A 16,427-nucleotide genomic window follows, 5' to 3' on the forward strand; every position below is an offset into this window, starting at 1 on the left:
GGTTCAGATTTGGTGAATTCCATATTCTTCTTCATACAATGAAGAAGACCACATCCAGCCTATGTCATAGAAAGAGTATGTGGAAGTCAGATGTGTTATTACTGAGTCAGTGCACAGATCAATTAGAACAGTTCTTCACAGCAATTATTAGCAAGTGCAGCAGGGCCACATAAACAACCTGGCCAAGTTAGGCTATATTTTTTCCCTTTCAATTAACAATACTTTGTCAGGGGGTAGACACAAATAATCAAAAATAAATTTTCAAGGTAAGGTTGGCATCATGCTTTCCAGGATTACTGCTTGCCAGGACGATTGTGTAGTCTTTCCTCATGGCTTATATGCAACAGTATGCCTTTTAGAATGAAGATAATAATAATATTGAGTAAATAATTATGCAGCATAAGAATTAATGTAAATGTATTACATAGTGAATGCCATTCTTATGGCATGGACATCTAAATTCATTAGCTGGCTAATCACATATACCAGTGCAGACACATTCACTCTCACACTAATTTATTTCAATTGTGATTCAGTAGTTAACGAATCCCATTAATTTTAACTTCAATACAGATGCATTAGCAATTAGAATCCCACTCTTTTACTTTTTGGATCTACTTTAATAAGACTCTCTGCTAACTATATTACAAAATTCCATGTGGTTTAAACATATTTGCTGAAAGCTTCCAAGAGGCAGAGGAAGAGACGAAGCTAGCATATTGCCTCAGGGCTTATATTTCCTTCTTGTTGGTGCAATCTGTCCATCCTTATTGGGGTTTACTGGTTTCTGCTCCAATGAAGCCCTGGTATGTACCATGCTTGTGTCTTTGCAGTCAGTAGAGAACCTTGTCATGCAGCGTGGCCAGCTTTTAGAGAGGGAGCTAGGGGTTGGGATTTTTTGTATTGTTTTGCATGTTTACAGTATTTATTCCTTTATGCCCTGTGATTTTCACAAAACACTTGCAAGACCAAACAATACATTTTATAAAAGATTTCCTTGACTTTCTATATACTGTTTCTGGACTTCAGATATTCTTATTGGTAACAGAACTAACATTTGATATTTGAGTCAGCCAGTAAAAATGGAGTGAGTATCATAGAGCCTTTCAAACAAACAAATAAAATGTCTGTTGTAAAGTGAAGTTGTGCTGGCAGCTCCTCCTAATCTGCCTCTTTGGGAGAAGGCTGAACCAAGCAACAGTATTCCTTTTTGATAGGAGGAGAAATAAAGCTATGCATGCCATCTCCGGTGCTCTGTTAATGGAGAATCAAAAAGCACAACAAAATGAAGTTCTGGTTTTCTTTATAGTTTGTTCTCCTGACCATTTCTAGCAATGTCATATTCCTTTTTTTATCTTTCTTTTTGTGTCCTGAAGCATATAAAAAAGTCTACCTATAATAACCTATGGCAGCTTTTATTAGTTTACTGTGGCTTTATAGGGCCACACATGTTGATGCTGAGACTTTACTGTGGAGCCAATTAGGCAACTGCAGTAAACATCTTGTGAGGCACACCCACAATGAAGTTTTTCCTGATAGCCAATCTAGATCTACTTTGCTGCAACTTCAAGTCATTGGTCCATGTCCTTCTCTTTGCAGCAAGAGAAAAAAGGTGTTTTTTTCTCTTCTTTATTGTAGCTCTTCAGGCATCTGAAGACAGCTATCATGTCCCCTCTTCAGCACTTTGTCCACAAGCTGAACACACCTATTCTCTTCAACCTCTCCTCATATGACTTGTCTTCCAAACCCTTTATCATTTTTGTTGTCCACCTCTGGGCCCTCTTTAACTTCTTCATGTGTTTTTTAAAATGTGGAACCTAAAACTGCACATAGTGTTCTAGATGAGGCCTAACAAGTGGCTATTAGAGAGGCATTATCACCTCCTGTGCCTTGTACTCATGCTTCTACTGAAACCTCCCCAAACCACATTCATCTTTTGTGTAGCTGCATCACATAGCAGCCTCACATTGATAGTGCGATCTACCAAGACTTCTAGATACCTCCTTGTTGTGCTGTCATCCAGGTAGGTGTCACCCATTTTGTATTTGTGCTTTTGATTATTCTTCCAGAGGTGTAGCACCCTGCATTGAGCTTCATCTGGTTAGCTCCAGCCTAGCTTTCCAATCTGTTAAGATTCTTCTGAATTGTGCACCTATCCTCCAACATGTTTGCAGTCCTTCTCACTTCTGTGCCATCTGCAAATGTGTCCAAGAAGCTTTCTATGCCAGATCATTAATAAACATGTTGAACAGCCATGGGTGCAAGACAGACGCCTGTGGGACTGGAACTCCATTCAAAATCTCCTACCTATTCTGACATGGATCCAATTATAATTTATATAGTTTATTTTATATAACTGTATAATTTGTTTGTGGTTATTAGACCAGTGTCTATCCGCCTTATAGCAGTTTTGTCTAGTCCACATTTTTCTAGTTTGTTTATGAGAAAGTCTGGTGTTAAAAGCCTTGCTGCAGTCCAGATACACTGTATCCACAGCATTCCCTTCATCTACCCAAGTAGTTACTTTATGAAAGAAGCAGATCAAGTTTGTTTGACATAAATTGTTCTTATTTAATCTATGCTGTCTGCTTGTGATCGGCCTTTCCTCCTTCAGATGCTTTCAAATAGACTTCCTTAGGATATAGTCAAGTAGCTTTCCAAGTATTAAGGTGAAGCTAACTAGATTGTAGTTCCTTGGATCCTCCTTTTTGCCTTTTTTTGAAGAGGGGGACTACATTGGCCCTTTTCAAGTCCTCTGGTACCTTGCCCATCTTTATGAATATTATTGCCAGGGTTCTGATCTCCTCCGCCAGTTCCTTCAGTACCCTGGGATGAAGTTCCTGCTCACCCAAATTCATTCAGATCCATCAAAAGCTCTCTGAATGTCTCTCTTTTTATCTCAACCCTCAGCTTGTTCCCTTCCTTATTCAAATAATCTTTATTAGGTATTTGGTTGCAACTTAATATTTTTGTGAAGACTGAATCACCAAAAATCCCCCATAACAGTGGGGGCAAAACTTTTTGGCAGCTGGGCCATAAATTAGCCCTAAACCATCCCCGAGATTCACTCTGATCACCTTATCTTACCCATCCTACTGTTCTGTTTTCTCCTCCTTGCCTGATCTGCTGCTCTGTGGAGAGACCTGTAGGCTATGGCCTTGCAAGCTAGAGCCAACATGTAGGGTAACACAGGGCCTGATCCCACCATGTGGATCTGGATGGAGATAGCATGAAGCCCTGATTCCTGGATGCAGGACCAGGTGGAAGTCATATGTTGTCTCAGGGTTTACTGTGCTGCATGGGGTCCCCAGGCTCTAATCCCCACAAGAGGTCCCCAGACTCCAGTCCCCACATGTAGGATTGAGTGGAGGTGGTTCAGAGCCCAATCCCAGCACACTGGGCCAGATAGACACAGCATGGGTTACTGGGACCCCAATTCTGGCTCACAGAACAGGGTGGGGGTGGAGCAGAGTCCCAGGGGCCTCCAGTCCTGGGACTGAGCCCAAGTGGGAGCAGCACAGTCTGGATCTGGGTGTTCAAATGCAATCCTGGGGAGCAGGGTTTTAATCTGTCTTGTGGACTGGCCCTTTGCCACTCATGTGGCCTAGGAGGCCAAAAGGTTGAGCACCATTGTAGTACAGATAAAAGTAGTGGCGGTGACAGTACTGGCAATACCCTGCCATTGCAACCACAAGGAAGCAGTTGTGTAATATGTGTAATGTTTAGCAGATCATAGAAAAAGGACTAGATTCCACCTTGCAAAATAAGGTAACCCCACCCTGCCAAATTGAATCCAAGCTTCCTGATGCCAACTTAGGTGGTGTTATGATCCTGAGCAGAAGAGCAAGGCTCTTCAGCCAGAAGCCTCTAGGTTTTTTAAGTACTAGCAGGAACACTAGTCCATCTTAGGGATTTGTTACACATTAATTTTTGGTGGCTCAGAGAGCTCTTAGCCCTTGGATTGTTCATATACTAAGATGTGTAAACTAGTTTTAAGCACTCTTTAGTAGGGCTGTGCAAAACGGCACTGTTCCATTTCAACATTTTGATGGAACAGTGTTTCGTTTTGAATCTCATTTTGATTCATAACCGCTGTCCCATTTTGTTTCATTGAAACTGTTTTGCTGTTTTGACACCGTTTCAACGTTTTGCCCATAGGCTATAATAGAGAAGCTCAAAACAGTCTATAACTTTGTCATTTCTGGCCTGAAACTTGTTTCTTGCATGAAACTTGTAGGAATGGTAGCCATCTCTGAGGGCATGAAGCCTGCCAAAAGTCAAGGAGATAGGTATAGGGGTTTCAGGGAAACTGCACCTCAAGCTGCGGACAAGGAAAACTTGTGACATGGGTAACACTGCAGGGATGGGAGCCCCTGCCAAGGCCAGAAAGCCTGCCAGCTTTCAAGGAAATGGGTGCAGGGGCTTCTGGGTTTTGCGGCCCTGCACCTCTGGCTGTTGACAGGTAAAATTTGTGACATGGGTGCCTGTGGGATTGTGCCTGTCTTGTGGCACAGGGGGGTGAAAATAGCAGGCCTTTCTGTTGCTATGAAGCCTACCAGCTACTAAGGAGATAGGTGCAGGGGGAGTCTGGGTTCAGGGGTCCTGAATCCCTAGCAGCTGACAGGCAAAATTCATGACATGGGTGGGTGACACTGTGTGTATGTTAAGGTGCGCCCTCATTCAACTGACACCAATGCAGAAAGCAGGGCAGTTCAAACAATGCTGCCTTTTATGCAGTTTTTCCATCCCTCCCCCAGAGCACTGGGATTGGATGGGACCTCAGAAAAGGATGACAGTCACTGGCCAGCTACCCAATCAATAATGAGAGCACTCATTTCCCCCCTTCTCCTTACTTTAGTTCCTGTTTCCTTGCAGGCAAGCCCAGCTTGAGCTTTGAAATTCAAAATGTTTTGAAAATTTCAAAACATTTCAACTTGCCTCGTTTTGTTTCAAGGCTGTTTTGAAACTTTCTGTTTCATTTGATTTTGCTGTTTCGAGCTCAGAATGAATTGAAACAGTGTTGAAACAAAACTGCTGGTGAAATTTTGCACAGCCCTACTCTTTAAGTGTCTTAAAATTATGCCTCATCAGGGTAGGTTGACCTCTTGTTTCTATTGTCCAGCCAGTGTTCCATGAATATGTGGCCACTTCCCAGAGATAAGCTGTCCAAGTTTCAATCCTCCAGTCTCCCAGGATGTAGCTTCCCCTCTCCCCACCCTCCTGTTCTGTGTGTACAACTGGCTGCTGTAGCTCCTAATCATGTCTCTGTTTGCCAACCCTCTATTGACAAGTCACAGCTGTGCATATTGGGGACAGTCAGAGAAGATTTTTAGCCTGAATGTGTAACAACTCTAAACTTGAACTAACGTTAACACTAATCAACATTTGGGAAGATTAAAGTGCAATGTGTAACAAGGCCCTTAGTAAAAAACTCTAGGCCCTAGCTCTGGTCAGTATTACAATGTCCCAGGAAAAGCTGTGAGGCTTTCTGATACCTTCTACATTATAAGAGGTCCCAAACTAGGGACTCTGCACAGGACCCATGTCACATGAATTATGATGAACTCCCTATCCTAACTTACTATCCTTTTTATAAACATGTCTAGTTCAATCTTAAATTTCATGAGAATACATCTAGTTCTAGTACCAAGATTGGTGATGAAAATGTTGAACAGGGTAGGTCTTACAACTGATACCTGCTTTGCAATCACATAACTCTCCTTTCAAGATAACTCGCTGTTGTCTCCTTTAGAGCCACATCTACCTCATGACTGTAGCACTAATCCCTGTTCTCTCCAATTTGGCCAATAATTTCCTGAGAGGTACAGTATCAAGCTTTTCTTAGATTTAGATAAATCAAGCCAATCCTTATTGAAGAAAACTGTTATCTTGCTGAAACAATTGTCCTCTGATAACCTCATATTGTGTTTGGTCATATTTTCCATTTCCTTCCATATCTTTAGCTATTCTTTCCTTCAGAATCTGTTTTAAGATTGTACCTATTGCTGAAATCAAGTTAACTGGCTTGTAATTGTCTGGATTTATGGATTGCTCTTTTTAACAAATAGGTACTGCCTTTATGTTTGTGAGGTGCTTAGTTATTAAAGCAGTAGGGAATATTTAAGTGCCCAGATATATAAAAATTTAATAAAAGTATCTCCATCCACAATAACATCTCTCAGATCTGAACATATTACTTATTATTCTTACCTGAAACTAGCCTACATATGGAAGTTGCAGAGCATACATTTTTGGGGAACATGAGAGGAAGATCACATATTGAATCTCAGTCCTTGCACCCCTGCTTGTTTGACCCGGCTTTGCTTGTAAATATAACAGATGTCCAGAAGTTGAACCCATGTAATGTTTTCCATTTTTATAGTGGTTAGAAACCACTAACAATCATTGACTTAAAATGACCTTTTCTCTCATCCCACTGATTTCAAAGCTTTTACCATGGATGAATTTAGACCACAGTGTCTTGTTCAGAGAATGTCATTCCTTTTGTTTTCTTGAAAACTCATAAAATGTACTGATAAGCAAAAACTCTTTTGAAAAAAGATAAACATTAAGAGCTAAGTAGAGACAGTCAAAAAGCTTGAGACTGAATTGATTCAGTCTTTGTAGGTTTCTCTAAACTGAGTAGATTGAACTGATAATTAAATGAACTGACATTCACTTTTGAATCTGGAAAGACAGGCAGATGCCTGCAGTGGCTGAGACCAGAGAACATGTGCACTAGAGCATGCCTCTCAGCCTGCTGCCCACTGCCAAGGACACCCAAATGCAGCTGAGCAGGTCCCATCCCTGATTGGCTGCCCAGCAGATGCCCTCCAATCCCTTGCTGTCCACCTGCAGTTGGGGTTCCCCTGGCCTGGGCAGGGTCCCCCCAGCCCTGCCAGAGGGGGAATTCCCCTCTCCCACTCTTCAGCACAATCCGACACTGGCTTAAACCCACCCCACAGGTGCAGGGTGGAACAGTCCTTCCAGGTCTAGGGGTTCTCCTGTCCCAGGCAGGGTCTCCTGAGCCCTGCCACCAGCACAATGGGGGAATTCCTCCTACCAGCCCCTTAATATGGTCTGGCACTGGCTCAGGACCAGGCTAGAGGGACTGTTCCCACTTCACCAGCCTATGTCTGTGGGGTGGGCTAAGTTGTTGCTGGACTGTATGGGCTGGGGGAATGATCCCCCTCTGCAGCAATGGCAGGGCTATGGGGACCTGCTCAATATGGGGAATCCTCTGCTAAGGCACAGGGATCCCCCCCATGTTGGTTGATGCTGTATGGCGGCTTGGCCCTGGGCTGGAGGGACTGCTTCTCCCCCACCGCACCTGTGGGGGTGGGACTAAGCCAGCATTAGATTATACTGAAGGGTGGGATGGGGGAATTCCCTCTCTGCATGAGCAGCTGGGCTTGGGGAACCCCCACATGCCAGGGATCAGGGTTGGGGTCAGGACTAGGGATGGGGGGCTCTTTTCTTCTGCTTCTCCTCCCCCCAACCCATTGGGCTGACATGTGCAGGCAGGACCAGGGCTGCAGAACACAGGTTTTGCTGCCTCAGCTCTATGGCAGCCTGGGGTTGGGGCTGACCCAGTCTTGCTTGACTGGAGAAGACAGCATGGGCCGAGGCTAGCCTGCCCACCCTGTGAGGGTGGGTTTGTGAGGGAGGTGCAAAGCATCCTGGGATGCTGGGGGACTGTGAATTAACTTGAGTTGGGAGGGAATCTTGGGCAGAAGTTCAATAGAGTGGTTTAACTTAAATCAGTTAAGTCTGATAACTACATTCGTCCAGGTCTATCTTAAACTGATCTTGGCCTTTTTTAAACCAGTTTATGTGTACTGAACACCTGCTCAGTTACAGATTTAAACCAGTTTCTGATCACTTAAGCCAGTTTATATGTAATGTCTGTCCCTAGCCAAGATATATAAAATAAAAAAAAAAGAGAGAAAAGGAAATCATTAAGTATGATGTTGCATGTACCAATCTGAAATGCTTTTTTTCAGGTGGATCAGATATCGAATACCTTGATTTCTACAAGCCAGTGGTTTGGTTTTGGATCCTTGTAGGACTTGCTTACTTTGCTGCTGTTCTCAGCATGATTGGAGACTGGCTAAGAGTCATATCAAAAAAGACAAAGGAAGAGGTAAGAGCATCTTGCAATGATAAGGAGTATTTCTATTTCACTTTTGTTTAGATAAAGTCAGGCAAAAATATAGTATGTTTGCTATTAAGTCATGAGACAAATCTATATGTAGGATACAGTATAGCTTGAAGGACCTGATGTCATTTTATAGTAATTTTATATCTGTTTGGTTGAATAGCTATTGAATTTTATGTTGGTAGTACATATAAAGAGAGAAGTCCTTGGGTTCTAGCTTGAACCTTTGCTTCCACTGTAGCAGAAACTTCTGTACCATGCTGTTCTCCTTTCATTTTATTCAATGACTATTAAATACAGGGGGCAGGGCTCAGGTTCATAAAGAGGGCTGGAAATTGGACTGGATAGTATCTGATCTCTGGTGTAGAGGTTAGTATCCTGTGTTAAATCGTTAGAGGGTGCATCTACATGTCTCTATATGGTGACGTTGCAACAGGGCCATGCTTTAGTATTTCCTTTTTTCAAAAATAATAGATTGCAGTATAAGTTCATCAGCAGTGCTCAGAGAAAATAAAATGAATTATATCTATTTCAGATGAGAGAGACTAATTTAGTAACTCTGCACTGGCTGCTATATATATAAGTGTTGTCTTATTTAGTGGCATCATTGTGACAAGTTGAAATGAACACATTTTTAGTATGAAATTATGGACTCTTATCCTGAGAAAAAAATTGACTTTCAGTAACTGAAAAGGCATTTAGCTGAAGACATCCTTTGGAAGACAACCTCTATTACTACTGCAGTACTTAAGGTAGATAGCCCCTCATCATGGTGCTATTTTTTGACGTTTCGAAGGATTTGGTAATTCTACCCAAAGGAGAAGTCTTACCGTTGCAGTTAAGATTTGGGAGTAGTACTCTCATTTGTAAGTGGCAACAGTTTGCAAGACTGTAATCCTGCTCTCTGGATAAGAATTGAAGAATACCCATCCTGTTGAAACTGGCTCCAATCCACCCAACCCCCTCCAGTGCAGGCTGGGCAAACCAAAGCCCAGAGCTTCCTCCCCTCCCTTCTCCCCCTTGCATCATGAAGAGAGCACTGGAGCTGGGAGGAGGTGGGGGTGGAGGGTAAGGCTAGGAGAGAGAGGCTTCACACAGATCCTCCTGGATTGGCTTCAAAGTGGAGCTTGATCCCTGACCCCTTCCCAAGCCAACAGCGAATCTCTGTTGGGTTGGTGGTGCGGGGAGGGGTCACTAACTCACTGAACTTTCTGTGAAGTACCATGAATTATAGCAAGGAGCTGCATGCCTGTCAGTGCCCAGTGTCTGTTAGTATGGCTCAGCATCTCTATGCATATGTGTACATGGCCTTTCTTTTGATCTTGGGTGCTCCCATGTGGGAGTGATTGAGTAGGGCTTATATTGTTTGCCATGGGTGTGGGATCAGGAGAAAAGCTGCGTAGACTTGTCTCGTTTTATGTATTAGATTTTATAATAGGTATCTATAAAGTGCCTCAGGATTTTTAATACTTCATTTTTATTTTGTAATACAGTCATTTCAGTCTAAACTCAAATTGAGGAAAGATTTAAGGAGGCATAAATTGGGAGACTGATGGATACCTTCTTTGTTTGAATTTGTCTCCTGTTGCATATTAAGTAAAATGGCATTTGCTGGTTAATGCTGCACAATACAATGTCAAGTATCTTTTCTTAACCAGGAATTGATACTCTATTTCCTCTCTTCTTCCTTTGTCATCTTTGTAGCATAAACAAGCATATACATTCTTGGAAAGGATCAACCTGCCTCTTTCAGAGGAAATGAGAAAGGCTTTTCATCTGGACTTTTCCAAGAAGCAGCCTTATTTGGTTTCCCTTTCCTGAGAGAACCCCCTGTGGCCAGACCTAGTGTGGCTTCACAAGGGGCAAGCTTCTAGTTTTGATACCCTGGCTTTTCTCAGTCCTGGGTTCCCTGTTGATCCATAGCATCCCCACCTCTGGGAGCTCCTTCTTTTTGAGTCAGTTCCTGGGAAGGAGGGAAGGTATTTTCTTCTTTAAAAGAATAGGGTTATCAGACTGCCAATTATCTCCAAAAGCAAATCAGATCCTGCTTCAAAACAAACAATTTTTATTGCGCCCTTCCAGTTTCCTCTGTCTTCACTTGGACTTTACTTTGTTCTTATTGGGACCATTCCTTTTCTCTGTCTGCCCTGGGATCTTGTCCCTGTATGCCCTGGGACCTTGTTTCCTCTCCCCACAGCTCTCTCAAAGCTTCACTCATTCTTCTCAAGCCCATTGCAACAAAACAGTTGCTATAGTCTTAACTTAGGGACAACACTCACCCAGTGACACATTATGTCATGGGAGACAAGGTTCTTGGGGTGAACCTGATATCTTTTATTAGACCAACTTAAATAGTTGGAAAAAATTTTTTAGCAAGCTTTCAGGTTTAAAAGCCCTTCATCAGGCTGAGGAAGTCTCTGCAGTTGGTGTGTCATGACATAATGGTGTGCATTATGACATGGGCAACTAATCAAATTGCATCTCTGTGATCTGCTTTCAGGTCTAGACTGCCATCTGCCCTTGAGTTGAAAAAGGCATCTAGATATCCTATTTAGGGAAGTATTTATGGACATTATTTACAGCAGGCTTGTCCAACACGCAGCCCTCCAAACTGTTTTCTGAGACCTGAGGTGGTGTGACGGGAAATGAAAGTAAACACTGTACTTTCATTTCAGGGAAGTGATGTGATACCGCTTCCTGTGAGGTCTTTGAATATTGCTTGCTAGCCCACTGGGTGATAAAAATTTTGTGATCTGGCCCCACATTCAAAAAGTTTGGACACCTCTGATTTACCCTATAGCCTGTCCACCAGCCTAAAGTGCTTCCCACCAGATCTGCAAGGTACATTCCAGCTATCTAGACTCCTTTGTCACAAACCATAATAGAGGATGTTGTACCAGTCATCTTCAGCAAACCCTTGCAGTCGAGGGCGATTGTCTTCTATGACTATCTTATCTCCACTCCAGAGTGCTGAGGGAATTAGCTGAGATCATTGCAGGACCGCTAGCACGGCTTTTATGAGCACTCGTGGTACTGTGGTGTGGTGCCAAAGGACTGAAAGAGGGCCAATGTGGTTCCCATCTTCAAAAAAGGGAGGAAGGAGGACCCGGGGAACTGTAGGCCAGTTAGTCTTACCTCAATCCTGGGTAAGCTTTTTGAGAGAATTATTCTGGCACATGTCCACGAGGGGCCAGCAGGGAACTGCATGCTTAGGGGCAACCAACACATATTCATTAGAGGCAGGTCCTGTCAGACCAACCTGGTGGCCTTCTATGACCAGATCACCAAATCCTTAGATGCAGGGGTAGCAATGGACATAGTCTTCCTGGACTTTCGGAAGGCCTTCAACACTGTCTCTCACCCCGTTCTCATTAAGAAACTGGGGGACTGTGGTGTCAACACCTACACAGTCAAGTGAGTCGCCTGGCAGTGGGGAAGTCCCAGCCCCATGGTTCTCTCCCAGCCCCAGGTCTACAGTCATGGAGTTGGCACTGGAAGATCCTTCTCTCCCAGTGCTGACCCTGTAACAATGGAGCAGGGCCTGGAAGAGAAGGATCTCTGAGCTCTAGCCCCATGACTACAGAGATGGTGCTGGGAGATAAGGATCTCAGCCCAGGCCTCTGGACCATGGGGCTCAGGCTTGGGCTGGGAGATAAGGCTGAGAGCTTCCTGCTGCTGGGGCATGGGGGCATAATTCCTGCCTGGACTCTGGTGGTGGAGCCTGTCCCAGCACCACACAGCTCCCGGGGGCAGGGAGTGATCTCCCGCCCCTTGCTGCCCAGCTGACTAGGAACACATTTGCTCCTGAGCAGGTGTCTACACATGTGCTACTATGCAGGTAGCAAATTTCATGATTAGAGCAAATTACTGCACAGTAAGCATTTTGTAACAGGGTCTCCATTGAGACCCTTTTGCTAAGGGAATGGGGGCAGCCGGAAATAATACCCTGAGGTGGGTGAGCCCCAGCTCTTTAGGACCCAATGGTGACTAGACTCTAGGGGATAAGACGAAGAGAAAGAGGAGGAGGAATGCCTTCGGGCCCCACAGTGGAGAGCACAGAGAGGCACTGCCAGAGAGAGAACCTCCAGACCGAAGGATTGGGGAAGTGAGACCCGACTCAGGATCAGAGGGAGCAAAGGGATCCCAGAACCCAGACACCTTGACTCAACAGGAATGGCAGTGAGTGCGGGGAGAAGCAGAGCCTTGCCATGGGCTGAAACAGAGGCTGACATCAAAGATCGGGGAGGCTACGGTGAGTCGAAGAGGTGGTGAGATGAAGAGTCTAGGTGACTCTAGGACCCTCCCCCAAGGAGAGTGGGATGCTGAGGATCAGGAGGTCAGGGGAGAGCCGTGAAGCCTGCACTCCGGTTCTGGCGGAGAAAGCCGCAGGTGGCGGCTGTAACAAGCCACTAATTGACTCATTAGCGGCAATGATAGGACTAACCAGGGCTGTAACAAGCTGCTAATAGGGTAATCAGATAAAGGCGGCACAGCTTCTATGGACTGTAACACTAGAACCGAAGCTGGCCAGAAGACTGGAGACCCCGAGATTAACCCTTTGGACTGTGATTTCCCACAAAGGGGAGTTTCCTGTTAACAACAGTGAACTAGTGAATAAAAGCACTAAAAGTAAGTTTATTTCAGCGTGGTACTTCCCGCGGGTACTTCCTCCTGTAACAACCACTTCCTCCCTAATTCATTTTTTAAGATCCAAGTTGTGGCAGGTGGGAATTACAAGGATAGAGGGGGTACTTGACGGACCTGCTGACACATCTGAACACGTAATTTCATGAACATGTAATTGAGCAGTAATTTTCTCTAATCTCAAGTGTAGTGTCTCATGTAGACACACCTCCTCACTACAATTCAGATACTCCAGAGTTAAATGTAACAAAAAGCCCTAGGCAGACGCAGGTTGTTTTTCTGCACTTCAGGAGCATATAACTTTCAGAGACAGAGGAAAAGTTTAGTTTATGTAAGGATAATTGGGAAAAATTAGATTGATATATATTCTGAAGACCAGTTAGAGAGAATTTAGCATAATATCTATAGAGCCAGAAATTTAAACAATTCAATTTACCTAACCTAAACTTTTCCTCTGCTTAAAATTAAGGGTAACATGAATTTGCTGGACTTGTGACCTAGAAACTGAAGAGCACTGATATATGAGACTTGGATGAATCACATGCAATTAATGTATTTTGAGAAAAAAATAAAGATATATAAGAATTCAAATACAAGCCATGTCTCCTTTCTGTTTCCATTTCCCTGTACTCATCCACTTGCTGTCTATACCTTTCTTAGTCCTCTTACTCATTAATGCTTCTTTTATCTTTTTTATTCCTTCCTTCACATTGGGCATTTCTATACATGCAATTAATTTGAAGCAAACTCAGGTGCATATCATGCCAGAATTTATTGCTTCTGGGCATCACATTTGACTATGTGCCTGGGGCGGCAGAACATTGATCCATGTTGGAACAGGCCTGACTGGCAGGGGGTCTGTCCCAGGGCTGCTTCAACCCAGCTCAAAATGCTGCAGAGGGGATGGCGGGGACACAAGGGTGCTCCAGCGCAGGGCTAGCTGGCAGACAGCCCTCACACTGAGTTACCCTCATGCCCCAGCCAGCCCTGTCAGCATATACACATACATTGCTGCACACTAAAAACTCTGCTGCAGGTTAGTAGTTATATTTACAAGTACTAAAATGTGGTTGAGTTTATTAGTTTACTGCAGCCTAATGGGGCTGCTTGTGTAGACACTGAGACATTTACTGCAGAGCTAATTAGGCAGTTGCACAGTAAACATTTTGTGTGGATGTGCCCATCTTCACCTATTCTGCTTCCTTGTCTTTATCTGAAAACCAGCTCTTTTAACTCATTCCTTTTTCTAGTAATCTCACCTGAACTTTGGTCCTGTTTCTTTAAATCTGAGTTTTCTAACTTGGATTGTAAATTCTGTATGGCAAGATTTTTTTAATCTGTTAAATATGATATAAATTTATAGTAAAATGAATTAATAATAATGGTGCAATCGTACAGCCCCTACCCAACAAAGGTCTCATTGAAATCAAGATTTTTTGACTGAGGAAGGAACACAGGTTATGTGCTAATAATAGTAGCAATTTCACTCCAGTCTTATTGACCTTATTGTGAGTAGAACTGGGCAAGAAACATTTCTCCACCCCATGTACATCCTCTAGACTTCAAAAATTTAATTTTGCATTGCAACAAAATTATGACAATCTGAAAACATTTGGGGAAAAAAAGATGGGGATACCCATCCAGAAAGAACATTCTTTGGTTAGGAAGTTTTCCAGGAAACTGGATCCTGGTTCTGATGCAGAGCAGGAGCATGATCTTGAGCCTTCCACTTCCTAATCACGTCCTTATCAACTTGCTAGGGAAGTTCTTTCTCTTTGTTCCTCCCGCTGTCCTCCCTTCCACCTCCCCCCTCTAAACACAGACATCACATTGGGATTTTACCAGAAATTCTGTCCTGTACCTGAGATATCGTCTCATTGAACACATTACCAAAACAAGAATTTTTCTGGGAAAATTTTCAATTTTCATGAAAAAGGTTTTTTCTTGGATGAAAAACCATTTCATGGAACAATTCCTCACCAGTTCTAACTGTGCACAGCTTTAATCACAGCTATCCTTATTTACTATAAGAACAAGCTACATAGGGCTTGACAATAGCAAAATAAATTATGCCATTAAAATGCTATCTGACCACCTAAAGAAGCAGAATTGCACATAATCAGGTAGCAGTGAATGAAGAAATAAAGTAGAATACCAACATATTTTAAAGCCTAAGAAGAAATTGTATTGACTGTCTGGAAAAGACACAATAGTTTTGTTTGCATAAAAGTATTACAGCATTATAAAGAAAGATTGTACACATATTTTAGCATATTTTGTTCAATTACTTTAGGAAATATATTGGACTTGGTTTAAATGTATAGAAACATGGGAAAATAGGATTCGAAATATCCCAATGAGCCATGGAGTTCATTCTTCTGCATTTGCCAGCAATCATTAACCTGAGGAATCCCCAAAACAGCCTCTTCAAATCCTCATACACATATGTAAGACACAATACCAGAAATGTCACAGGTAAAAAAAGCAGGTAGATAAGTTCCAGTGCCCTGCTACTGCAACAAAGAGATAATTCAGATCCTAGGAAATGGACCATGCTCCCAGCTACAGAGGAGGGCAAAACCCCCACTGGCCATGACAGCCTGACCTAGGGAAAAATGTTCTTTCTGGCCCCCAATTTTGGTGATCTTTATGGGTCTGAGTAGAGGAGCAAGAACCTCTACATCTTCCATATCTCCTTCCTTTGTTCTATTTTATATTTTCTATATTTTCCTTTATATTTAACTATTCTTTCCTTCAGTTTCTGTTCTACTACAGTTGCTATTTCCCAGTTGGGAGTACTATCCTCAACCTGATAGATTCTGTGGTGATCCATCCTAGAAGAGGTATATATTTAAAAATTTGTTTTCCAGCATGTGGTAACTGTCTGTCTCCAGATATCAACACAAAATGGAGTCAAAAAAGAAATTCTGCAGGGCATTTTTTAGTGCAGGGCAGTAATTCTGACAGTACGTTCCAGCAAAACTATGGTGTCTACTATGTTGCAAAAGTGACCAAGAGAACATTAAAAAATAGTTAAAAATGTTTAGTAAAGAAAAGATATGGTTAATATTGGTAAAAGGCAATGCTGCTTCTACATATTACTTTACTATACCCAAACCCAGGATTGTCATCAGTTTTAATAGGAAATGGCCATTCGGCATTGTATATGTCAACCTCCAAGCTCACTTTTAATTGCATCAGAAACCAGTCCAGCCCCATGATTAGGTGTGTCCCCTGATGTTACAAGCCACTCTTCCTTTCTCCCAAATGAACTTTTATTATTTCTGCCCTAAAGTAGGTACCTGTTTTTTCTACATGATGATAAGAATTCACTTTTCTATTGCTCTTTTTTACGTCAAGAATAATAGCTTAGTTCTTAGGGGAGTATTTCGGGCACTTCCTAGGGAATGGTTGTGTTATTTAGAAATCTGGTTGATTTTTTTCAACTCAATTTACATTTTACTTTCTTTTCTAATTTACCTCTTTGGCTCATTTTCGACCTGGAGGGATGTGGGGAGTGGGGTCCCCCAGGGCTTGGTCCTCAGGCCCGCACTGTTCAACATCTTCATCAGTGACTTGGACGAGGGGGTAAAAAGCACCCTGTTCAAATTTGCTGATGACACTA

General features: G+C 42.9%; 1 protein-coding gene across 1 annotated transcript in view; it reads left to right on the forward strand.

Annotated features, from left to right (window-relative positions):
• The window catches only part of KCNK2 (potassium two pore domain channel subfamily K member 2), a 143,354-nt gene that overhangs the window by 105,124 nt on the left and 21,803 nt on the right, over positions 1 to 16,427 (forward strand). The window contains exon 6 of the mRNA XM_019549471.1: positions 8,004 to 8,143. Coding sequence (XP_019405016.1) covers positions 8,004 to 8,143 — 140 coding nt within the window. The remainder of the gene's footprint in view (positions 1 to 8,003; positions 8,144 to 16,427) is intronic.

This window comes from Crocodylus porosus, unplaced genomic scaffold (genome assembly GCF_001723895.1).
Source record: "Crocodylus porosus isolate Cpor-Errol unplaced genomic scaffold, CroPor_comp1, whole genome shotgun sequence".
In the NCBI taxonomy this organism is placed as follows: domain Eukaryota; kingdom Metazoa; phylum Chordata; order Crocodylia; family Crocodylidae; genus Crocodylus; species Crocodylus porosus.